The sequence below is a fragment of the Trichoplusia ni genome, chromosome 19, assembly GCF_003590095.1.
Source record: "Trichoplusia ni isolate ovarian cell line Hi5 chromosome 19, tn1, whole genome shotgun sequence".
NCBI lineage: Eukaryota > Metazoa > Arthropoda > Insecta > Lepidoptera > Noctuidae > Trichoplusia > Trichoplusia ni.
The window spans coordinates 7,356,757-7,380,935 of record NC_039496.1 but is presented as its reverse complement, the minus strand read 5'-3'; the positions used below and the strand labels follow the sequence as shown (position 1 = coordinate 7,380,935).

General features: G+C 45.9%; 2 protein-coding genes across 2 annotated transcripts; one reads left to right on the top strand and one right to left on the bottom strand.

Annotated features, from left to right (window-relative positions):
• The first annotated feature begins 148 nt into the window (after positions 1–148).
• Positions 149–19,641, top strand: LOC113503569 (Bloom syndrome protein homolog). Its single transcript, XM_026885598.1, has 21 exons — positions 149–458; positions 1,541–1,617; positions 1,694–1,746; positions 2,010–2,153; positions 2,713–2,976; positions 3,235–4,354; positions 4,481–4,636; positions 4,862–4,974; positions 5,210–5,388; positions 6,081–6,371; positions 6,701–6,860; positions 7,709–7,901; positions 8,345–8,541; positions 9,257–9,414; positions 9,910–10,044; positions 10,616–10,777; positions 11,131–11,164; positions 16,210–16,390; positions 16,924–17,110; positions 18,885–18,961; positions 19,050–19,641. The coding sequence occupies exons 1-21, from the start codon at positions 379–381 to the stop codon at positions 19,202–19,204; spliced, it is 4,116 nt and encodes a 1,371-aa protein (XP_026741399.1). The 5' UTR covers positions 149–378; the 3' UTR covers positions 19,205–19,641.
• LOC113503502 (sorbitol dehydrogenase-like) lies at positions 19,495–23,808 on the bottom strand. Its single transcript, XM_026885513.1, has 9 exons — positions 23,559–23,808; positions 23,423–23,483; positions 22,934–22,967; positions 22,666–22,799; positions 22,250–22,440; positions 21,778–21,962; positions 21,067–21,245; positions 20,330–20,451; positions 19,495–19,995 (listed from the first exon to the last, which is right to left on the bottom strand). Exons 1-9 carry the CDS (start codon positions 23,576–23,578, stop codon positions 19,851–19,853), a joined length of 1,071 nt encoding a protein of 356 aa, XP_026741314.1. The 5' UTR covers positions 23,579–23,808; the 3' UTR covers positions 19,495–19,850.
• Positions 23,809–24,179: the final 371 nt, after the last annotated feature.

The window sequence follows — 24,179 nt, the reverse complement described above, 5'->3', positions numbered from 1 at the left end:
TAATTTTGGAAGCTTAATCATAAAACTATTAGCTATAAGTGAGTAATAATTAAATGAATTTACAAAAATTTTCTCGTGAGAATCGTAAACTATTGTAATGACTATTTTTTGATAATTTAAACCCCAAGTGAAAACGGCGGGCAAAAGATTGTCACAGTTGTCACACCAATGTTTTGACATAAAAGGTACTAATTATCAAAATAGTGTCATTTCTTCTCGTAAATATAGGCACGCGAAGTTCGAAGAGAAATATGAAACTGAATTAGAATATAACGCGAAGCAATGAGATTAATTAATAAACGACGCAAGAAACGATATAGTAAATTTAATATTGATAAGTAGAAACTACTCACACATTTCTTTAATAAAATAATAACGATGTCATCGCAAAGCAAGCAATCGTCTTTAATGCAGTTTATTAAGAAAACCAATGGACATTCGAATTCAAATACCGTCAGGTATGTAGTTTCCAGTATTTTCTGGCTCCCATTTTGATATAAAACTTTTAAAACAATAACGTTACTCTCAACAAAACAAAGAAAATAACAAGATCCTCACTAAAGTGAGGGTATCGATGGTAAATTTAATGTAATCGTTAATTTTAGGAATCATTTTGTTTAGATAATCATAATTTAACAAATAGTGTGTATGGGTTATAGTCTTTTGTAAAAGTTTTGACTCATTTTTTCCTGTTATCTATACTAATACATAAAGCTGAAGAGTTAGTTTGTTTGTTTGAACGCGCAAATCTCAGGAACTACTGGTTCAAATTGAAACATCCTTTTTGTGTTCAATAGACCATCCATCGAGTAAGGTTTTAGGCTATATACCATCACACTGCGACTAATAGGAGCGAAGAAAAAATCATAACTTATATCTTCTAACCACGCGGACGAAGTCGCGGGCAACAGTAGTTTGCACTAGTTTTAACTAGAGTTTTTATAAAATTGCATGTATTTACAAAAGCCACCAATGTTATCAAATAGAGATCATAAAGTGTCTGAGTCTGAGAGTGACATTTTGAATTATAAGACTTTTTTGTTTCTTTAATTATTCTTAATTTTTTTTATTAGAACAAATAATTGGCCCAAATGTTTTATTCACTAAACCACTTTTTCCACAAATAATCATATTTTCAACCACATAAACTGCCCATCGCTTGGTAGATCAAACCATAATCATTAATCAGGGGCTATAAATCTCTTTTTAGCAATAAAAAAAATAAGAGTAAGTAATTGATTTATCCATTTATTTGTTGACCAAATACAACTAAAATTTCAGGATATAGTTCTTAGCAATAATTTGAATATGATATACGGCATCCTGAAATTTTACTTTAAGGAATCTGCATCAATAGCATGTAGAGAATAGTGTTTGAAGCCACCTCACTAAACCCATTGCTATATGTTCAATCCCCAAGTAGCACACACGCATTTGTGTGAATCACAAATGCTGATTGTCTTTCTGCATGTCAGTTGAATATTTCTGAAACTCCTTGCAACCTAAAGGACTAAATTTTATAGTTATAATGTTCTTTCAGTGATTCGAAAAATGAGCAGGCCTCAGAAAAGAGATCAAAGTTTGTATTCAAGTCAAAGTCAACTAATTCGGGTAACTGTAAGTATTAATATTAGAATAATTATGAATGAAATATTCTTTCAATTTTGTTTTATTTTATTTTTTGTATTTTCAGGGACACCACCATTTAAAACACCTACAAATACAGTGCAGTCCCCTGTTGTAACTGCAAGTATAATTATCTGTTTTAATTTTATTGTAACAATGAAATTGTTGCTTTAGTTGTTTAAATATAAACACGCTTATGTGTATGAAAAATTTTAATTTTCATGTTAACTACAGTCTATATCTATTACCTACTAACATTTAGTTATTAACTATACAACATGCTTTATATTTTATCTCTACATTAATGTGAGTCACACATCTATATGTATACTTATGATGTCAAAACAGCTAAACAAGCTATTTTATTAATATTAACATTTCAGAGCTTTAATAATTCGAATAGTATTGACAAGTCACCTTCAATCCTGCCGACTAATAAAGTGTTGAAAGATGCGGCGCTCAGAGCTGCGCTTGACACCTACAAAACAGATGACAATCAAAGTAACGACCTGTTTGATATGGAAGTGGTGAGTGTGTTCTAAGAAATATATGACAGTTGACACAAGATAAATACACCCTGAACATGTTCTTGAACAACAGCCTCTTCTCAAAGTGAATTAAATGAAACATCAATCTTGTCCAACTACTAACTAATAATATAATTGTAGGGATGCTGCTAATGCAGCGATTTATTATGTATAGCATGTTGATAATAATGCGACGTTCAGTTCGCTCCCGACAATTGCACTGAACAAACGTGTGTATTTTTGTAATTGTTATTCCAGTTAATTTTCGCATTATTGAAGATGTGCATTTATTAAATAATTTAAATGAATATTCCCCGAAATAATAAACTCAATACATCATTAGCTTTATTACTCAAATGCAATTCTGGTAGAGACAAAAAACAAGAAATGAATAACCAAATGATAGCCAAAGAGAGATTCTCAGTAAGTCCTGATAGTTCTTTGTGTGGCCCTTCCAAATTTGGGGAGATGACGTTATTAATGAAGCATTGTGTTTTTAATCGCGAATGGAGCGTAATCATCGAACATCGCATTTAAGGAGAGGATTCCATTGTTGCAGGACGATTTCCCAGCAGCATTTGGTACGGAATGCAAAACTAATACTCCAGTAAAGATGAACGAAAGTATTAGAATAAGTGAAAGCCCTACCCCACCGAAGACCAAAGTAGATTCTCCTGCGAAACATAAGATTCTTAAGACCCCGGTGAAGAGGAGCCCTAGCCAGGATAAGGACAAGGATCCCTTGAAGAATTTGAAGTTAGATCAGTCATTGACGAAGTTATTATCCAATATCTCCAAACATCCTGCCTTGGCGAAAAATGGGGTAAGCAATTTTGGTTTTGTTCTTTGTTAGCTATTGCGTCATCATGGAAATAGAAAAATATTTAATTTAAAATATCCAACTGATAACGAAAAATATTACATGTGTCTTCATATTATGACTGTTACGAATGTTCCTGAAATAAAAACATTTATTATTATTATTTAAATATTAACCAATATTTTGTTACGTCGGCATTTCTTTCTAGTGCTCATATTTCTAAGCTAAGTTTTAACATTTAACATTTTAATGAAATTCTAGAACAGTGTAACTCAAGAAAACAGGGAGCAATGTAAAGAATATTATATACACTTACTTGAAAAGGTATTTGATGCTTTTGACAGAATACCAAATTGTATAAGAGAAAAATTTCCTGGATATGAGAAACAAACTTATGCGAAAATAAAACAATTAAAATCGAAACTAAAAAAAATATTTACTCAATCTGATAGTATAAGTACACAAATATCACAACTTTCACCCAACTGCAAAAAACAACTCGGTCGATATGATGACGACATTGATGATTTTGATCTACAGTCCAGTGGAGTAATAAATAAAAAAAGTATTGATAATATTCCAACGATTGTCAAAAATGTAGGTGTTTCAACGTCTACACCAGATTTCGCAAATAAAGTTCCAACGAAAACTATATACACTGAGCAACAAGCTAAAAAATCTTTATCGTTTGATGGATGTTCACCACTCAACAAACCACATGAACCGATAGTAAATTGTCAAAGAGAAAGTATCGATACAAGTTCCTCTGAAAGTTTAAACAAAAGTAAAGGGAAGTTTGTGTTCAAAAAGCCGTCGAGGCTTAGTATGGAAGAAACCAAGCTACCAATTAGAGATATTGTCTCATCTACGGCGGAAAGGATACGGAATGCATCGGAAAGGTTGAAGCCGATGGAGACATCTGTACCGACAAAGTGTGCCCCTGTAGCCAGCAGCTCAGTGGCCTTCCAACCGCCACAGTTCTGTAAAAGCTCCATGTTGAACAGATTCAGTGCTGAATCTCCTAAAGAAAGTGAAGAAGAGAGCGAACAGGTCGATGACTACCAAGTGCCCATCGACATGGATGATGACACAGATATACTGCCGACCTATGAAGATGAAGTCGTAAATATTAGCGATTCTGTGGCAAGCGCCGGCAATGCAGTCACGATGACTACTCCTGATATAACTCTTGATGAAGATGGCTGGCAACAGTACAACCCGGAAGACTTCAACGATAATATTGAACCAAGTCAGGAAACAAGTAATCATCAGCCAGAAGTCGTCAATCTGATGGAAGATAGTATGCTTAAAGACAGTACCACTGCGAAATATGAAGGGATAGGAGATTTCCATGCAGGCACCCCAAACGATGGGATCACGGGTATGTATACATTTATAACTACCATCACTAGTCCTCCTATAAATATTTAGCATTTAACAAGCTCTTTGAATGATGATCTCTATTTCAATCTCCTACGATTGAATAACAATTGACTATATATTGTAGGTGAATTTGACGGCATGGACTACCCTCACACGGTGCCGATGATGGAGGTTTTCAGCGAGAAGTTCGGGCTGAAGTCGTTCCGGCCCAACCAGCTGCAGGTCATCAACGCCATGCTACTGGGACACGACTGCTTCGTGCTCATGCCCACCGGCGGCGGTAACTAACTCTAACCCCCAAATATCAGAGCACATAATTTATACCTTTTTTTTAGAACCTTACTCCGCCACGCTGACTGCATTGTTGGTCCTCACACAGTGAATCAAATCTTAACATGTAGTACAAATAGACCAAAAAGTATTCCCTCAACATTAAGTCACAATTAAGTTTTATTTTGTCTCGAATTTTAGACCAAAAAAATAATTATTTCCTTCTTGTCTGCAGGTAAATCACTCTGTTACCAACTGCCTGCGATATTGACGCCCGGCGTTACAATAGTCATTTCACCGCTCAAGTCACTCATATTGGACCAAGTCAACAAACTGTTGTCGCTTGATGTAAGTTATTATAACTTAATCTTTTGATCCTCCCGATTCAATTATTAGTCCATTCAGCCAAAGTGATAAGTCGAAGATCAGAAAGGGTTTTTGACATCTTTTCTTATACAACATTCACTTTACTTAGGCGTCAAAGCATGCGGGCGATACCCATAGTTACGCGAGAGTATTCCGTTTCACCAAAGGATGTTAGTGAAGTTCTTAGGCTGTATAATGAGCGGTCCATATCCGCTAGATCCCGGCGGCGCACCTGTCGGGCGACGTGTCGGCGGCGGCGTGTGACGAGATCTACCACAAGCTGTCCCTGCGCGAGCCTCCCATCAAGCTGCTGTACGTCACGCCGGAGAAGATCAGCAGCTCGCAGAAGTTCCAGTCCACGCTCACTGCGCTCTACTCACGAGACAAACTGGCCAGGTAACACTGACTGGCCTGTTGGTCTAGTGGTTAGAGACCCTGACTGCTATACCGAAGGTCGTGAGTTCGGTTTCCACCCAGGACAAATGTTTGTGTGATGAGCACGATCATTTGTTCTGTGCCTGAGAGTAATTTCTCTACATTATTATGTATGTATTTAGAAATTTATCAGTATGTTTATCGGTTGTCTATTGATCAAAATACAAGCTTTGTTTAGTTTTATAACACTGTTTGTAAAATGATATTTTGCCAAACGTTTTTTGTTTAACAATAGTAAACCAGTACGTGACACTCAGCTAATTCTAAGGCAAACAAATAGAGCTTATCTACCTTGACTTCATCTATGTTTGTACTAGACATGCTTATGTACAAAATACGTGAAATGATGATGAATAATGTTTATGACTTCACACCACACATTTATTAAATGAATTTTAAATCCTTTCACACTTACGTTTACTATAAAGATTGTGTGTGTTCGTGTTTGTTGCACACTTATAAGGCCAATTTTGATAAAATATGGTAGTGAGATATTTGACAACTCGGATTAATGTAGGCTGCTTTTTATTTGCCGATAAAACTGCGGAGTCTTAATTTTATAAATGTTGCTGCTCACAGCGCACATTGTTTGATCATGATCATCATTTTAAAACAACACTCGTATATGAGACTTAGGGCGTGCGTCTGCCCAGGTTTGTGATAGACGAGGCCCACTGCGTGTCCCAGTGGGGCCACGACTTCCGGCCGGACTACAAGCGGCTGAGCGTGCTGCGCGAGCAGTTCCCGCGCACGCGCGTGGTGGCGCTGACGGCCACGGCCACGCCGCGCGTGCGCATGGACATCCTGCACCAGCTGCACGTCGCCAGCTGCAAGTGGTTCCTCAGCAGCTTCAACCGCCCCAACCTCGCCTACAGGATATTCGAGAAGAAACCCAAGTCCATCAACCAGGAGATTGCCACCATGATCAAGCAGAAGTTTTTCAGGTTTGTTCAACCTAACTTAATATCACTAATTATTTTTGAATAGTTTTAAATATGTACCCCTTTTTCTGCCTTTTCTTTTCCTACTACTGAATCTAACAGACTGCTTTATATGCATGGGCTCAACTGCCAGTTTAAATTTGTGTATAGATTTAACTAGCCAGTATTTTTAGCTCCTATTTCATTTGTAATAGATTATTAGTTTGCTGGATATGGTTAGACGAGGAACACGTAGATCAGAAAAACAATAGCAAAGCAAAAGTTTAGGTTATTAGGGCTATGTCAACCAGCGACTTCAGTCTAATATGGTGCGTTGATGTAATATAATACAGATCATCGGGCATAGTGTACTGCTTGTCGCGCAAGGAGTGTGAGAGCGTGTCGGCGGACCTGCGCAAGGCGGGCATCCAGTCCGCGCCCTACCACGCCGGGCTCAGCGACAAGAAGCGCGAGGAAGTGCAGTCCGCCTGGGTCGCCGACCGGTACCACGTGGTCAGTTACCGCTGACTAGACACTAAACATAATTACAAGTTTTAATTTCAAATAGGTAGAGGAGACACTTTGAAAACATAGTCCCAAAATGGCATAGCAATGGACAAGAACTGGAAACTCCATAAGATACTCTTTAAAAAATACATTATTACAGTAGATTATATTTTTATGTATTTTTGCAAAAACAGTGTAAAATAACAAAACTTATATCAGTATTAGTACCCCATATGCTCCCATATACTTCAGTTGCCTTAATTCAATTCAATTCGTTATTGCATTCCACAATGTAGGCTTAGGTGGTAAACATTTTTTGATAGGTAACAATCGTGGACCCTGTCGGGCACAGCAAAGATAAAAATTATAAATGTGAGTGACTTATCATTTAAGAAATATAATTAATTTAACTTATTTTAAGGATACAGACATTAGTATTAACATTAGATAAAATGAAAATTATAGGTACATTACTATTTTTCTAGTTTTAAACATTTATCATTTAAGTAAGTAAGTAAATCTTTATTGCATACCATAATGTTACATAGGCGGTAAATTATAACCTTATATAAATTATAGCCTTATAGAACACAACAGCATTTTTGTAACTAGTGTATGACTCTGTGACATCAATTATATTTTATAATGTTATTCTGATATTTCAATAACGGGAGAAGTTCATAATAGTAGTCTTACGTACATTTTCATTAAAATGACTATATCTCTTTACTTTCAATTTGACTTCATCAAAAACAGTATGCAACTGCAAAGCACAGCATTCTTTCACGATTATGTCGTTCGGCTAATATTGTATCCAATTTTTTATCGGAGATATAAAAGTGTCTGTACACCAGATCTGCGCTACGATAGCGTTCGGCATGGGCGTGGACAAGGCGGACGTGCGCTTCGTGATCCACCACAGCCTGCCCAAGTCCCTGGAGGGCTACTACCAGGAGGCGGGCCGCGCGGGCCGCGACGGGGACCCCGCCGACTGCCTGCTCTACTACTCCTACTCCGACGTCGTGCGGTATCGACGCCTGCTCGACAGTATGTGCTACACACTATATGATATTAATAATTAACATTATTACTAGCCTGGAATGTCCCATTGCAGGGCAAAGGCCTCCCCACTCTCTTCCACTTATCTCGGATTCGTGTGGTTCGATCCCCTGTCGGGTCAATGTAAAAATTCTTATTTCTACATTGTCTCGGGTTGGGTGTTTGTGGTACCTTTGTTGTTTGTGGTATCTGAATTCCATAACACAAGAGCATGAGCAACTTACATTGGGTTCAGAACAATGTATGTGATGTTGTCCGCATTATTTATTTATTATTTCAAAAATACAACTTGAGAAATAAAAATATTATCTCCATTCCCCTCTATTCTCCTCGCTTAAAATATGGAGATTTTGTTTGTTTTTTTCTTATCTCCTTTTCAATGTCCCTTTCTACTTGAAAAACTGTAACATTACCATTAATACTCTTCGCAGTGGAACGAAACACGACGGCAGAATCGAAACGCGTCCACGTAGAGAACCTCCTTCGTATGGTGGAGCTGTGTGAGAGCGTGACGGAGTGTCGCCGCGCGCACGTGTTGTCGTACCTCGGCGAGAGGTTCCAGCGGGAGCAGTGTCTCAGGAACACACGCACCGCCTGCGACAACTGCCTCAACGCACAAGACCACAAGGTAACACACATTAACTAAAACCTCCTTCTTTTTATTTGCGTGCCTGCCAACTTGCTACATATAGGTATATATATGATGTTATTTTAGCCAAACCAATGCCTCCAGAAGCTATGACGGTATATGATTTTGTGAGTGATTATTTTCTCGTGACTTGTATGAATAATATCAGGGTATTATGGAATCAATATTAATATTACAAACATAAATATTTTGTTGAAAGTTCCTTTAAATAAATAAAGAAAATGAAAAACAGTATTAAGTGCCCGTAGTCCTGACCAGCAAGCATCCAAGACCAGCTAGCGTAGGCTTCAGATTATAGTCTTGACTGTTTTTCCTGTTTTTTAGTTTTGGCATTGTTTACAGTTTGTTCTTTTTGTTCTATGTTCTTTTTAAAAAACGACTCCCGCAGTAAGGAATTTAATCCTTGTGTCCCAGGATATTATTATTATTATGTTATACTTGAAAAAAAACCATGTATATTAATTATGCTTTGTACCTACTTTGTGTTAAATTAAATTGTAGTGGTCAACTAATACAGGAAGTACTAATATGTAACTAACAACAATTTCCTTGAATATTTAGATAAGTGATTGTATATGTAATTTTAATATGTAATAATAAGTAATTTTAACATGTATGAACCGCCTGAAAGAGGTTTACTTAAATTAAAACTTTAGATTTATATTTTGACTGACTTGAAAAAACCTCCTTGCAGTTGGTTGACGTCACAGAGGAATGTAAGATAATTGTTCGTTGCGTGCGAGAGAAGAATAACGAGCGATGTTCGTTCACACTATTGCACATGGCGGACGCCCTGCGCGGGTCCATGCAGCAGCGACTGCAAGGACTGCAGAAGGATCCTATTCATGGACGGTAAGAATAGGGATGATGACACTTTTTTCAGTGCCCGTCTTGTAGTTTAATGCGTAATAATGGATTCGTGTCTTCTTTCTTTTGACCCGCGAATATAGTTATACCCGCGTATATTTTACCATATTGTTACGTCACAAACCTCTCTCCAAAATTTTAAAGCAGTTTATTTTTATCTTTTTTAGTTCTTTTTGTTTATGTAAGTGAGGGTTGAGGTTTTTTACTTTTTATACCAAGTCGTCTACCTTTTTTACGAAACCGTCAAAGATTTACTCATCCTAAATAAATTCTTTTCTGCGAGTTTAGGAATGGAAGTAGTGTATTGATTTTGGGGAGGTATTCGCCCCGATTTGTTTCACCGTACCATTAAGAAATATCATTATATAATGCTTGTTGGAATTTACTGTACAATCAAAATGTCTAACATTATTTGTTGACACATACTCGTAGTTTGTGATGTTTCTGCTACTGGTGCTACATGTAGTGTGTCGTACGTAGCTGCAAGTCGTGGCACCGCGGCGACCCCATGCGCCTGCTGCGGCAGCTGGTCGTGCGCGGCCTGCTCGCTGAGAAACTCGTCGTCAACAACGACATCGCCAGCGCGTACGTCGTGCTGGGACCCAATGTCGATAAGTACGAACTATACTGCTCATCTATACTAATATATAAAGCTGAAGAGTTTGTTTGTTTGTGTGAACGCGCTAATCTCAGGAACTCCTCTTCCAAATTGAAAAATTATTTTTGTGTTAAATAGACCATTCATCGAGGAAGGCTTTAGGCTATAAACCATCACGCTGCGACTAATAGGAGCTAAGATATAATGGAAAGTGTGAAAAAAACCGGGCAGGTATACCTAAATCATAACTTATATCTTCTACCCACGGGGACGAAGTCGCGGGCAACAGCTAGTTAATTATTATTGCTGGAATTAATGACATGTTTGAACGAGCGTCGACACTCGTCGGTATATTGGCCATCGTTAAAAATACAAGAACAAAAATATTGCTTATAATTTTTATAAACATAGTGGAGAACTGTAAAGTGTCTCAAAAGTGAATTTACTGATATTAACTGGAGTACCTTATTTTCAGCTAAAGGAAACTAAGTAGGTTAAAAAAATTGAAAGTTTAATACTGTTTTAATCCTTACGTACTTCATTATCTTTTTTAATATCAAATATTTCAAATTGTTTTTATGCGATCAGGTTAATGTGTGGCGGGCTTCGCATTGTGTTCCCCATGAAGGTGGAACGCAAGGCGAGCCTGGTCGCGCCGGCGGCGGCCGCGGATACACCCGACACGCCTATAGCCGCGCTACTGAAGCAGCTCGAAGAACGCTGCTACGCCGATTTAGTTGAGGCTTGCCGGTATGTAAAGATAAAAGTCGTTTGTGCATTGCACAAGCGAGCTGTGCATTGAACCAAAAAAATGTCTCATCTGCGCAGTGCACTAGAGAAGCGTCATTTGGTAAGACTAAAAACACAGTCGTGATAACAGAAATGTTTGAGTGTGAGTGTCTAAACGTTACCTGTACGGATGTGTCGGATAAAATTAAAATCAAAACCAAAAGTCATTTATTCAAATTAGGCTACTAGGCGGCACTTTTTGAAATTTATTTTACATTGGGCAGCACCTAGTTTTGCCCACCGCTTCCTAAGTGCTTGTCAGTTGTGCGCAACCGCAGCTGTGCAGCGAGTGTGTGACGTGTGTGTCTGGGCAGGGAGATGGCGGCGGCGCGCGGGCAGTCGCTGTCGGCGGTGCTCCCGCAGGCGGCGCTGCGCGGCATGTCGCGGCGCCTGCCCGAGCGTGTAGCTGTGTGTAGCGAGTGTGTGACGTGTGTGTCTGGGCAGGGAGATGGCGGCGGCGCGCGGGCAGTCGCTGTCGGCGGTGCTCCCGCAGGCGGCGCTGCGCGGCATGTCGCGGCGCCTGCCCGAGCGTGTAGCTGTGTGTAGCGAGTGTGTGACGTGTGTGTCTGGGCAGGGAGATGGCGGCGGCGCGCGGGCAGTCGCTGTCGGCGGTGCTCCCGCAGGCGGCGCTGCGCGGCATGTCGCGGCGCCTGCCCGAGCGTGTAGCTGTGTGTAGCGAGTGTGTGACGTGTGTGTCTGGGCAGGGAGATGGCGGCGGCGCGCGGGCAGTCGCTGTCGGCGGTGCTCCCGCAGGCGGCGCTGCGCGGCATGTCGCGGCGCCTGCCCGAGCGTGTAGCTGTGTGTAGCGAGTGTGTGACGTGTGTGTCTGGGCAGGGAGATGGCGGCGGCGCGCGGGCAGTCGCTGTCGGCGGTGCTCCCGCAGGCGGCGCTGCGCGGCATGTCGCGGCGCCTGCCCGAGCGTGTAGCTGTGTGTAGCGAGTGTGTGACGTGTGTGTCTGGGCAGGGAGATGGCGGCGGCGCGCGGGCAGTCGCTGTCGGCGGTGCTCCCGCAGGCGGCGCTGCGCGGCATGTCGCGGCGCCTGCCCGAGCGTGTAGCTGTGTGTAGCGAGTGTGTGACGTGTGTGTCTGGGCAGGGAGATGGCGGCGGCGCGCGGGCAGTCGCTGTCGGCGGTGCTCCCGCAGGCGGCGCTGCGCGGCATGTCGCGGCGCCTGCCCGAGCGTGTAGCTGTGTGTAGCGAGTGTGTGACGTGTGTGTCTGGGCAGGGAGATGGCGGCGGCGCGCGGGCAGTCGCTGTCGGCGGTGCTCCCGCAGGCGGCGCTGCGCGGCATGTCGCGGCGCCTGCCCGAGCGTGTAGCTGTGTGTAGCGAGTGTGTGACGTGTGTGTCTGGGCAGGGAGATGGCGGCGGCGCGCGGGCAGTCGCTGTCGGCGGTGCTCCCGCAGGCGGCGCTGCGCGGCATGTCGCGGCGCCTGCCCGAGCGTGTAGCTGTGTGTAGCGAGTGTGTGACGTGTGTGTCTGGGCAGGGAGATGGCGGCGGCGCGCGGGCAGTCGCTGTCGGCGGTGCTCCCGCAGGCGGCGCTGCGCGGCATGTCGCGGCGCCTGCCCGAGCGTGTAGCTGTGTGTAGCGAGTGTGTGACGTGTGTGTCTGGGCAGGGAGATGGCGGCGGCGCGCGGGCAGTCGCTGTCGGCGGTGCTCCCGCAGGCGGCGCTGCGCGGCATGTCGCGGCGCCTGCCCGAGCGTGTAGCTGTGTGTAGCGAGTGTGTGACGTGTGTGTCTGGGCAGGGAGATGGCGGCGGCGCGCGGGCAGTCGCTGTCGGCGGTGCTCCCGCAGGCGGCGCTGCGCGGCATGTCGCGGCGCCTGCCCGAGCGTGTAGCTGTGTGTAGCGAGTGTGTGACGTGTGTGTCTGGGCAGGGAGATGGCGGCGGCGCGCGGGCAGTCGCTGTCGGCGGTGCTCCCGCAGGCGGCGCTGCGCGGCATGTCGCGGCGCCTGCCCGAGCGTGTAGCTGTGTGTAGCGAGTGTGTGACGTGTGTGTCTGGGCAGGGAGATGGCGGCGGCGCGCGGGCAGTCGCTGTCGGCGGTGCTCCCGCAGGCGGCGCTGCGCGGCATGTCGCGGCGCCTGCCCGAGCGTGTAGCTGTGTGTAGCGAGTGTGTGACGTGTGTGTCTGGGCAGGGAGATGGCGGCGGCGCGCGGGCAGTCGCTGTCGGCGGTGCTCCCGCAGGCGGCGCTGCGCGGCATGTCGCGGCGCCTGCCCGAGCGTGTAGCTGTGTGTAGCGAGTGTGTGACGTGTGTGTCTGGGCAGGGAGATGGCGGCGGCGCGCGGGCAGTCGCTGTCGGCGGTGCTCCCGCAGGCGGCGCTGCGCGGCATGTCGCGGCGCCTGCCCGAGCGTGTAGCTGTGTGTAGCGAGTGTGTGACGTGTGTGTCTGGGCAGGGAGATGGCGGCGGCGCGCGGGCAGTCGCTGTCGGCGGTGCTCCCGCAGGCGGCGCTGCGCGGCATGTCGCGGCGCCTGCCCGAGCGTGTAGCTGTGTGTAGCGAGTGTGTGACGTGTGTGTCTGGGCAGGGAGATGGCGGCGGCGCGCGGGCAGTCGCTGTCGGCGGTGCTCCCGCAGGCGGCGCTGCGCGGCATGTCGCGGCGCCTGCCCGAGCGTGTAGCTGTGTGTAGCGAGTGTGTGACGTGTGTGTCTGGGCAGGGAGATGGCGGCGGCGCGCGGGCAGTCGCTGTCGGCGGTGCTCCCGCAGGCGGCGCTGCGCGGCATGTCGCGGCGCCTGCCCGAGCGTGTAGCTGTGTGTAGCGAGTGTGTGACGTGTGTGTCTGGGCAGGGAGATGGCGGCGGCGCGCGGGCAGTCGCTGTCGGCGGTGCTCCCGCAGGCGGCGCTGCGCGGCATGTCGCGGCGCCTGCCCGAGCGTGTAGCTGTGTGTAGCGAGTGTGTGACGTGTGTGTCTGGGCAGGGAGATGGCGGCGGCGCGCGGGCAGTCGCTGTCGGCGGTGCTCCCGCAGGCGGCGCTGCGCGGCATGTCGCGGCGCCTGCCCGAGCGTGTAGCTGTGTGTAGCGAGTGTGTGACGTGTGTGTCTGGGCAGGGAGATGGCGGCGGCGCGCGGGCAGTCGCTGTCGGCGGTGCTCCCGCAGGCGGCGCTGCGCGGCATGTCGCGGCGCCTGCCCGAGCGTGTAGCTGTGTGTAGCGAGTGTGTGACGTGTGTGTCTGGGCAGGGAGATGGCGGCGGCGCGCGGGCAGTCGCTGTCGGCGGTGCTCCCGCAGGCGGCGCTGCGCGGCATGTCGCGGCGCCTGCCCGAGCGTGTAGCTGTGTGTAGCGAGTGTGTGACGTGTGTGTCTGGGCAGGGAGATGGCGGCGGCGCGCGGGCAGTCGCTGTCGGCGGTGCTCCCGCAGGCGGCGCTGCGCGGCATGTCGCGGCGCCTGCCCGAGCGTGTAGCTGTGTGTAGCGAGTGTGTGACGTGTGTGTCTGGGCAGGGAGATGGCGGCGGCGCGCGGGCAGTCGCTGTCGGCGGTGCTCCCGCAGGCGGCGCTGCGCGGCATGTCGCGGCGCCTGCCCGAGCGTGTAGCTGTGTGTAGCGAGTGTGTGACGTGTGTGTCTGGGCAGGGAGATGGCGGCGGCGCGCGGGCAGTCGCTGTCGGCGGTGCTCCCGCAGGCGGCGCTGCGCGGCATGTCGCGGCGCCTGCCCGAGCGTGTAGCTGTGTGTAGCGAGTGTGTGACGTGTGTGTCTGGGCAGGGAGATGGCGGCGGCGCGCGGGCAGTCGCTGTCGGCGGTGCTCCCGCAGGCGGCGCTGCGCGGCATGTCGCGGCGCCTGCCCGAGCGTGTAGCTGTGTGTAGCGAGTGTGTGACGTGTGTGTCTGGGCAGGGAGATGGCGGCGGCGCGCGGGCAGTCGCTGTCGGCGGTGCTCCCGCAGGCGGCGCTGCGCGGCATGTCGCGGCGCCTGCCCGAGCGTGTAGCTGTGTGTAGCGAGTGTGTGACGTGTGTGTCTGGGCAGGGAGATGGCGGCGGCGCGCGGGCAGTCGCTGTCGGCGGTGCTCCCGCAGGCGGCGCTGCGCGGCATGTCGCGGCGCCTGCCCGAGCGTGTAGCTGTGTGTAGCGAGTGTGTGACGTGTGTGTCTGGGCAGGGAGATGGCGGCGGCGCGCGGGCAGTCGCTGTCGGCGGTGCTCCCGCAGGCGGCGCTGCGCGGCATGTCGCGGCGCCTGCCCGAGCGTGTAGCTGTGTGTAGCGAGTGTGTGACGTGTGTGTCTGGGCAGGGAGATGGCGGCGGCGCGCGGGCAGTCGCTGTCGGCGGTGCTCCCGCAGGCGGCGCTGCGCGGCATGTCGCGGCGCCTGCCCGAGCGTGTAGCTGTGTGTAGCGAGTGTGTGACGTGTGTGTCTGGGCAGGGAGATGGCGGCGGCGCGCGGGCAGTCGCTGTCGGCGGTGCTCCCGCAGGCGGCGCTGCGCGGCATGTCGCGGCGCCTGCCCGAGCGTGTAGCTGTGTGTAGCGAGTGTGTGACGTGTGTGTCTGGGCAGGGAGATGGCGGCGGCGCGCGGGCAGTCGCTGTCGGCGGTGCTCCCGCAGGCGGCGCTGCGCGGCATGTCGCGGCGCCTGCCCGAGCGTGTAGCTGTGTGTAGCGAGTGTGTGACGTGTGTGTCTGGGCAGGGAGATGGCGGCGGCGCGCGGGCAGTCGCTGTCGGCGGTGCTCCGCAGGCGGCGCTGCGCGGCATGTCGCGGCGCCTGCCCGAGCGTGTAGCTGTGTGTAGCGAGTGTGTGACGTGTGTGTCTGGGCAGGGAGATGGCGGCGGCGCGCGGGCAGTCGCTGTCGGCGGTGCTCCCGCAGGCGGCGCTGCGCGGCATGTCGCGGCGCCTGCCCGAGCGTGTAGCTGTGTGTAGCGAGTGTGTGACGTGTGTGTCTGGGCAGGGAGATGGCGGCGGCGCGCGGGCAGTCGCTGTCGGCGGTGCTCCCGCAGGCGGCGCTGCGCGGCATGTCGCGGCGCCTGCCCGAGCGTGTAGCTGTGTGTAGCGAGTGTGTGACGTGTGTGTCTGGGCAGGGAGATGGCGGCGGCGCGCGGGCAGTCGCTGTCGGCGGTGCTCCCGCAGGCGGCGCTGCGCGGCATGTCGCGGCGCCTGCCCGAGCGTGTAGCTGTGTGTAGCGAGTGTGTGACGTGTGTGTCTGGGCAGGGAGATGGCGGCGGCGCGCGGGCAGTCGCTGTCGGCGGTGCTCCCGCAGGCGGCGCTGCGCGGCATGTCGCGGCGCCTGCCCGAGCGTGTAGCTGTGTGTAGCGAGTGTGTGACGTGTGTGTCTGGGCAGGGAGATGGCGGCGGCGCGCGGGCAGTCGCTGTCGGCGGTGCTCCCGCAGGCGGCGCTGCGCGGCATGTCGCGGCGCCTGCCCGAGCGTGTAGCTGTGTGTAGCGAGTGTGTGACGTGTGTGTCTGGGCAGGGAGATGGCGGCGGCGCGCGGGCAGTCGCTGTCGGCGGTGCTCCCGCAGGCGGCGCTGCGCGGCATGTCGCGGCGCCTGCCCGAGCGCGAGGCGGAGCTGCTGGCGCTGCCCTACGTCACGCGCGCCAACTACCACAAGTACGGCGCGCAGCTGCTCAGCATCACCGCCGCATACGCCGTCGAAAAGATGGGTACGTACTCAGTACACGAGCGGGGCCGGAACAAAGGAGTGGGGGCCCCCTTGGTTCAAGTTATTTTCATTCAGTGAAAAATTTATCGACCTTTTTTAGATGCATAGTGTCAAAAATGTGGGCTTCTACCGTGGTGTCATATATTTTTTTTATTTCATCGGGAGTGCTGGGCCCCTAGTCATAATGGTGGACCCCTAGACACTGGCGTAAAGTGCTTATGGATAATACGGGACTGTTAACACGAGCGGAATCTACTCACTACTTGTATTAATTCCTAGTACTTGAGGAAAAGTAGCTTGTTTAAGATATCGTCAAAAATTTTGGAAGTGTAGTTGAATCTGGAACATTTGACAGGCTTTTGAAAGGAAACACAGTACACCGAGCGTACTTGCCAGAAACAAAAAACTCATTCATACGAATGTTGTAGTTAGCTCTAACTTCGATAACGTGATCCTAGCATGTTGACCTTTTCCATTATTGTTTCGTTGATTAATCACCAGCATCTTATTTTTTGTGACTGCTTTTTTGTGTAGGCTTGCTGATGCAGTACCAGGATGAGTTAGAAGCGACGCAAGAGAAGACAGCGGCTGCGGCAGACAACTCTGACTCGGACACGGACTGGTCGCGCCTGGCGCGGCAGGCCGCCAGCGAGGAGGGCGCGGGGGGCGGGCGCGGGGGCAGGCGCGCGGGCGGGCCGCGACGCGGGGGCGTTAGGAAAAGGTAACTACAGTTACTATACTACTAACGGCCGTTCCCAATAACTTATCTATCACCAGTTTTGGCCTACTGAAGATAGAAAATTCTATCTATCATCGGTTTTGATGTCCCAATATAATACTGATGGTTATGAAAACTAATCGCCATACGCTATCTATCGTTGGGAGGGTCTATCTCTTAACGCAGATAGACATTTCTATGAAATTGCAACATTTTGCGTCCCAATATCCTTTTGATAGGTATCTTTCAGTGATGTCAATACTAGAGATAACCAAATTTGTCAATCCGTCAAATTGCAGGGATAAGCATTGTCTATCGTAAACTATCTTTCAAATACATTCGTAGAAGTGCAGTATTTCTAGTAATGTCCGAGTCTAGTGCAAGTGATTTATCCATGTTAATGGAATTATCTGATTGGGACAGTGATTTTGAAGAAGAATCCCGTAAAAACTACAAGACCCGCAAAACCATACGAACTGATTATGTTTGCAGCGTTTGTAGCCTTGCTTGTTATCACGATACTAGCTGTTGCCCCCGATTTCGTCCGCGTGGTTAGAATATATAAGTAAGGAATTTTTCAACGGAAGCCCTCGATGATGAAGATGAGAACGAAATAAATATTAAATACAGTTTTGAATTTTTGATCCTAATCTTCTTCTAATATATAAAACTAGCTGTTGCCCGCGACTTCGTTCCCGCGGGTAGAAGTTATAAGTTTTGATTTATACCTGACCTGTTTTTTCACATTTTTCATTGTACCTATCTTCTCTCTTACTAGTCGCAGCGGGATGGTTTATATCCTATAGCATGGTATATATAAAATATTTTTTCAATTTGGACCAGTAGTTCCTGAGAGCGCGTTAAAACAAACAAACTCTTCAGCTTTATATATTAGTATGGATTCCCGTGTCACGATGTTAGTTACCGTACTCCTCCGAAACGGTTCGACCGATTTTTATGTAATTTTGTTTACATATTGGGTAGGTCTGAGAATAGAACAACATCTATTTTTCATACCCCTAAGTTATAAGGGTGGCTCACACAAAAAAAAAATATTTTGTTTGTGTTTATTTTTTTTATAATGTGGCATTAAAATTACGTACAACTAGAAAAAAAATCACTAAAACGACGTTTGCTGGGACAGCTAGTTATATGTAAAGAAAGACAAAAAAGGAAATATATAAAAATGTCTGATTATACTTACAGTACTCATTATAATGTAAAAAAAACACAAACTTGATAACACACAACAATAAGAGCGGTAGCGTTGAAAATTTTAAACTTGAATAGTTAAGTTGACACTTGACTACGTTTCGTACTTCCTTTTTACGCGCCAAATATGTGTTTGATAAAATAATGAAAATGAAACATAACTATGATGAAAAATCATATATTAGCATAAAAAAATCTCCAATGCTTTAATTCGATCAATTTGTATTGTTTTACGAAAAAGTTTTTTTTTCGACGTTGCTTTTTTTTGTAGCTTTTGTAGTAACAAAACGTATAGGAGGGCTGGATAGTTGAGCTTATCTACCGATGTCGATGTCTCGATAGACGTTATCGTCACTTGTGGGACGTAAAGTAAGGATAGATAGAAGTCTACTACTTATCGTTCGTAACAAGATATCGCTTACTGAGGATAGGTTATTGGGAACGGCCGTTAATCAGTACAGCTTATCAGGCTTTATTTGGCCAGCTTTCCCACGAACTCGGGAAACGATATATGTGATTTTATTTTTTCGTGTAAATCTCAATATTTTCTGATTGTTTCGGTCAGGTATAAGCGAAAGGTGACGTCATCGGCAAAAAAGAAGGCTGCTCGAGGCGCGTATGCTGCGCGTGGCCGGGGCAACGGTCAGTGCATATATTATTCTGTCAAAGTTGCCGGCATTTTGAAAGATGAGGCTATTATTGTACAATTATGTTATATAACTGTTTCCAGTGAGTACAGGGTCTAGAGGTGCGGGGTCATCCCGGGGCAGGGGCTCGTTCCCGGGCGCAGGCTCTGCCCTGGGCAGCATGCCGGTCCCGCGCAATGCGACCACGCTCAACACTCGCCCCGGCGTCTTCAACCCTGGGAAGCTCAACCTCTTGTAAACCCCGGACACAACACCTGTGGAAATCTACCTTAGAATGAGTCTTACTAAACATTCTGGAAGACTGCTATATACGACTTATCTTAGTATTCATAGCTCTTTCTACGCGTTAGGATTTTGTCAGATATTATACTTAATTTATCGAGGTAAAGTTTTTAGTATGGTGAAATAACTCGTATGTGATTTCGTCTTGTGTATATTAATATTATAGATTGATTGACTGGTTTATCAGTTCGGCCTAACTAGATGTTTCCTGTTCATTGTAAATGTTTCAAAATAAATACACATAAATTTTGCTGTTCTTGTTCAAAGTGATTATAATTCAATTCACGTTTATCCATTACATCAATTACAAAGAAATGCAGTTATTAAGTAAATTATCTTGTAATTAAATTCAATTTGTCTGTTATTGTAAATAAATGTTCTTATGTTTTATAACTTAAGTTTTTTTTTGTATTGAGTTCAAAAAACTTGTCTCATGTACGGATTTCTATACTGGCTTACAATCTTACATGGATATGATAACTAAGTAGTGTAGTCAAAATGACTGAAATCCAGAGTTCGATATAAAAGTTTTGTGATGAAACACTGTGCTGCCATCTATAGCGTAAACTTTGCGTGTATATTAGGGAAACTTCTGCACAGTCCTATATATGTATAATGATTTTCATAGCGTCACCGGACTTGGCTAGCTCGAGCGCTTCTTTTGTCTTCTGAAGCGGGTAATGATGTGTGATAAACTTCTTAAGCGGGATCGCACCACTCGATACAGCCGCTATCGCTGGTGGATACCTGCACAATAATATAAAACTTAAGATTATATGTGACGACTGTACAGTAAGCCGGGTTTTTGAGTTATCACGCCAAACAATCATTTGTGTGATCCACGAATGCTTGTTTGTAAACTACTAAATGCCGGAGTCGTTAAAAAAAATCATGATGAAGGTTAAAAAAACATGTTTAAAAAAGGAATTAAATAAAAAGAATGGCGAGTGAAAGCACTATAATTGGAACTTACTTTGGTGTTTCGAGTTTGTATTGTATTAGAAGGATCTTCTAGCACCGAATACCCTTGTTTGGTATACTAGTTGAAGAAATGTAATTAGTAGTTGTTTGCAAGACTTACGTATTAGCAATCCTGAAGGACCCTCGTATGTCGACCTCCCGCAGCAGCGCCTGCGTCAGCGGCACCTCCACTTTGGTGGCCCCTATCCCCACCACTAGCACCACACCCCCTGTCTTGGTCACCTGAAGTTTAGATTTTTTTTTAATGTGGCAAAATTGAGTACCATTATGGTTTCTTAGGTTTACGCGAATGTTAGACATTGAAATGAAACTACTTTTACGGATTTTATCGCGGTTTAATTTTAGATTTTAGTTCCCGACGTTTCGACACCTTTGCAGGTATCGTGGTCACGGGCAGACTGTAGCCGTAAAATTAGTTTCATTTTAATGAGTACCATTACTTTTTAAGCCTTTACTGTCCCACTGCTGGGCTAAAGTCTGTCCCGTAGGTTTCGAACTCTGGTGTCAAGGGCCGGATAGAGGAGATCCCATCTAGCCTTAATCCATGAATCTTTGCTCCGATTCTGCTATCCGATGAATGAACGGCAATTGAATTAAGCTCCTCCCATTCTCTTAACCATTTTGCCAACACAATAATTGGGAAATCATTGTATTGGTCGTGAGTGTTCCGCCCTGTACTTCAGAATTTCCAATTATTGTGTTGGAAAAATAATATGAAAAATTTAATCCAACTTTCATTTATTCATCGGCAAATATGATGATGATGTAAATAGCAGAATTGACCAATATTAACCAATTCAGCCCATAATTATTCCACATAACCACGTATAAAAGTACCATCATAGCAATCCTCTGCGCCGAGGCGTATCCACAAGCATCGATGGTGACGTCAGGCGGGCTGCCCAGCTGTGCTACGATGTCGTCCACTACGTCCTGGTCGGGGGCCTCTCTCTCGATCAGCACTGTGCAGTCAGCCCCCAGCTCCCGAGCTGTATCCAGTCTAGACTGCATGACGTCTGCATATGAGGATAGACCGTGGCAAATATGAGTAAGTGAGTATCTAAGAAATAATATCTTATCAATGCATTAGTCCGGTAAGGTGTAGGTAGCTTTTTAATTTTCTAAAATTACAGTGTGCTACGAATACCACGTATGCTACGGTTGCATCTTGATTTTGCTATGAATGTCGAGTTCTGTTGCATCGAATGCCGATAATGCTACGGTTGTAATTTCGACTTTGCTAGGAACATCGCGTCCCATTGACTACGAATATCGAGGCTCATTGGCTACGAAGGTCGAGCGCGCTGCGGATGTAAAGCTATGATTATGCTTATCCTTCGATAGAAATTTAAAATAGCATATGCTACGAATGTCGATTAAAATTGATAACATTCAAGAACTCGAAGATGTTAATTACGTATGTAAATAACGACGGATGACATTACATAGGGCTCTCGATTCAACATTATTTATTTTGTCAAACCACAAGACCTAAAAGCACGGTATCTAAGACTTGTTGATATTATTAGTATGGATTACACGAATTACCAGTAATGAGTATCTTGCTGGCTCCCATGGCCCGGGCGGTCATGGCGCAGAGGATTCCAATGGGCCCCGCGCCGAGGATTGTCACCGTCTGTCCGAGGCAGATGCCGGCGCGGTTGCACGCATGCATGGCGATAGCTAGAGGCTGCACAGCTGCACCTTCGTCCATGCTCATGTCGTCCGGCATCCTAATGATGTGTTTAGTTCGAATATCACATAGCAAAGACACTTACATAAATAAATAGTCAATTTTAAGATGGACCCACAGTGAGTAACAAGTGAGAGCGGGGTTATTACTCTATATCAACACAAAGAGCGCGAGTGTTCCAATAAGTCCTACGAACATTAATGTTTTGGGATGTTTTTGGTGACTTCTGTGTATGATGTGATGCTCTAAGGACGGTATTTTTTGTGCTTCTTTTGGTACCTTCCCGACTACGGGTTCTTCCGACACTGTGTAAATGTTAAACCTTACTTATGGCAGAAATCTGCAACGTGTTTGTAGTAGCGACAGAGATTGCCCGGAGCGGTCATTGTGGAGCAGTAGTGTGGCTTCACACACAGGTTGTACCGTCCTAGCTTGCAGTACTGGCACGCGCGGCAGGGCTGCGTCGGTTCTATAGACACGCGGTCACCCACCGCCAACGATTTCACTGCCTTACCAACCTGCCAAACGTTTTAGCATTTTAAGTTAGAAGTTTATAATCAGCATTCCAAAGTTAACATGTATTTCTTATCTTACACTTAAAAGCTTGATTGATATCTAAATAAATAATGTGGTTTGCTGCAGCAAACTATCGGCAAAGCACACATTTTTACTACAAACAACTTTGCTATTTAGATTAAACTGCTTATCTATCCTTGAAAAGCTAACTACTAAGGGTTCTCTACCTTGACAACTACGCCAGCGCCCTCGTGCCCGAGTACCATGGGGTCTTTGACCATTTCTGCTCCGCAGATACCGGTGGTGTACAATTTAACATCGGATCCACAAATGCCGATGCTATGCATCTCGATTAACACTTCTGTAACAAACGTCGTTTAATTTGTAATGATTACTAGTAGTAATCATTTCAACAGTTCACGAAATCTTTGCTACATAGATAATAAAAACTGGTCATTAATTAAAACACGTCTTGAATTAAATTGGATAACTTACCATCTTCGCCAATATCAGGTATCGGCAAGTCTTCCTGTAAAACATAATTTAAAGTAAGTCACGTTTGGGTACATAAGAAATTCGAAGATGAGTCTAGATAAGCTTTAAGAGGTTATCGAGACTGTAAATAATGCAAGTAGTTTTTGTTATTTATCACATAGGAAATTTACAAGACCACTATGTCAATTTGTACAAATATCCGTCACAAAAGGTTCACAGGGTTGGTCTTTTAAGGGACAAAACACAATCTTTAAATTTAGTTTTATGATAAACAGACTGGTTTTGGTAAGTATGAATCTTAACCGCCCTTTAAACTTTTGGATTAGACACCTACAAAAAAGGAATTTAGCTAAAACACGGTTACTGCATTAGCATGAAGATGATAAGAGATCGTTTTTCCATCACAGATAACTGGCACAAACAACGATGAGTTTGATCATGGATGGGTATTTCACAAGGCTTGCATAGGCTTCGTAAAACAATACTTACAATTCTTACGTCGTATGGTGCATATAGGACCGCGGTGTAGTTATCAGCCATTTTCAACGGGCTACGGAGAAACAGTGGCGTGAACGCGGACTCAACACGTATTTATTATCGTAATGACAACGTTCTTAATACGTACTTGTTTCGTAATATAAACATTTTTATTAGTGCCTAAAAACTGTTGTGATGTATAATTGTATGTTTTATAGATATTATTCCTAGTTTGAAATTTGATTGAATCATAATATATTATGGTTGAATGTCGTCAAAACAGACCCTATATAGTCTATTATAATAATAAAATTATAATAAAACTTTCATTCATTAGAAAACACACTAGAGAAAAAGTGTACATCTGAACTGCACATCTAGAGAAAAAGTAGTGGAGGGATTTTGATTTTTTTAATGTGTTTATTTATTTTTCGTCATCATTAAGGTTGACTGGTAGATAATGCCTTGCGGCATTAAGTCCGCCCTATATACCACAATTGTATCTACATGGAAGTTTTATTAAATAAATAAATAAATTATTCTGCAGCCTTTAGGTTAAGATAAACCACATAATTAATATCTGTATGATGCGAAGATTGAGAAATTGAGAAATTCAGGAATAGGAGTAGTTTGGAGTCTGTAATACCTTTTCAAAGTTTGACTGCAGTAATTTCACGTACCAACTGTGGGTACCACACTAATGTTATAAATGTAATGTGATAACCTTGTTTGTAGGTACGTTTGTTACGTCTTAAAGGGCTGGACTGAT

Bases quoted from the DNA above. Each gene is read 5' to 3' on its own strand.
- LOC113503569 (XM_026885598.1), top strand. From the start codon at position 379: ATGTCATCGCAAAGCAAGCAATCGTCTTTAATGCAGTTTATTAAGAAA. The intron at 2,154-2,712 runs GTGAGTGTGTTC...CCATTGTTGCAG, and splicing joins ACCTGTTTGATATGGAAGTG to GACGATTTCCCAGCAGCATT. The intron at 6,861-7,708 runs GTCAGTTACCGC...TCTGTACACCAG, and splicing joins TCGCCGACCGGTACCACGTG to ATCTGCGCTACGATAGCGTT.
- LOC113503502 (XM_026885513.1), bottom strand. From the start codon at position 23,578: ATGTTTATATTACGAAACAA. The intron at 22,441-22,665 runs GTAGAGAACCCT...AACGTTTGGCAG, and splicing joins GCGCTGGCGTAGTTGTCAAG to GTTGGTAAGGCAGTGAAATC. The intron at 21,246-21,777 runs GTAATTCGTGTA...CCTCATATGCAG, and splicing joins CAGCAAGATACTCATTACTG to ACGTCATGCAGTCTAGACTG.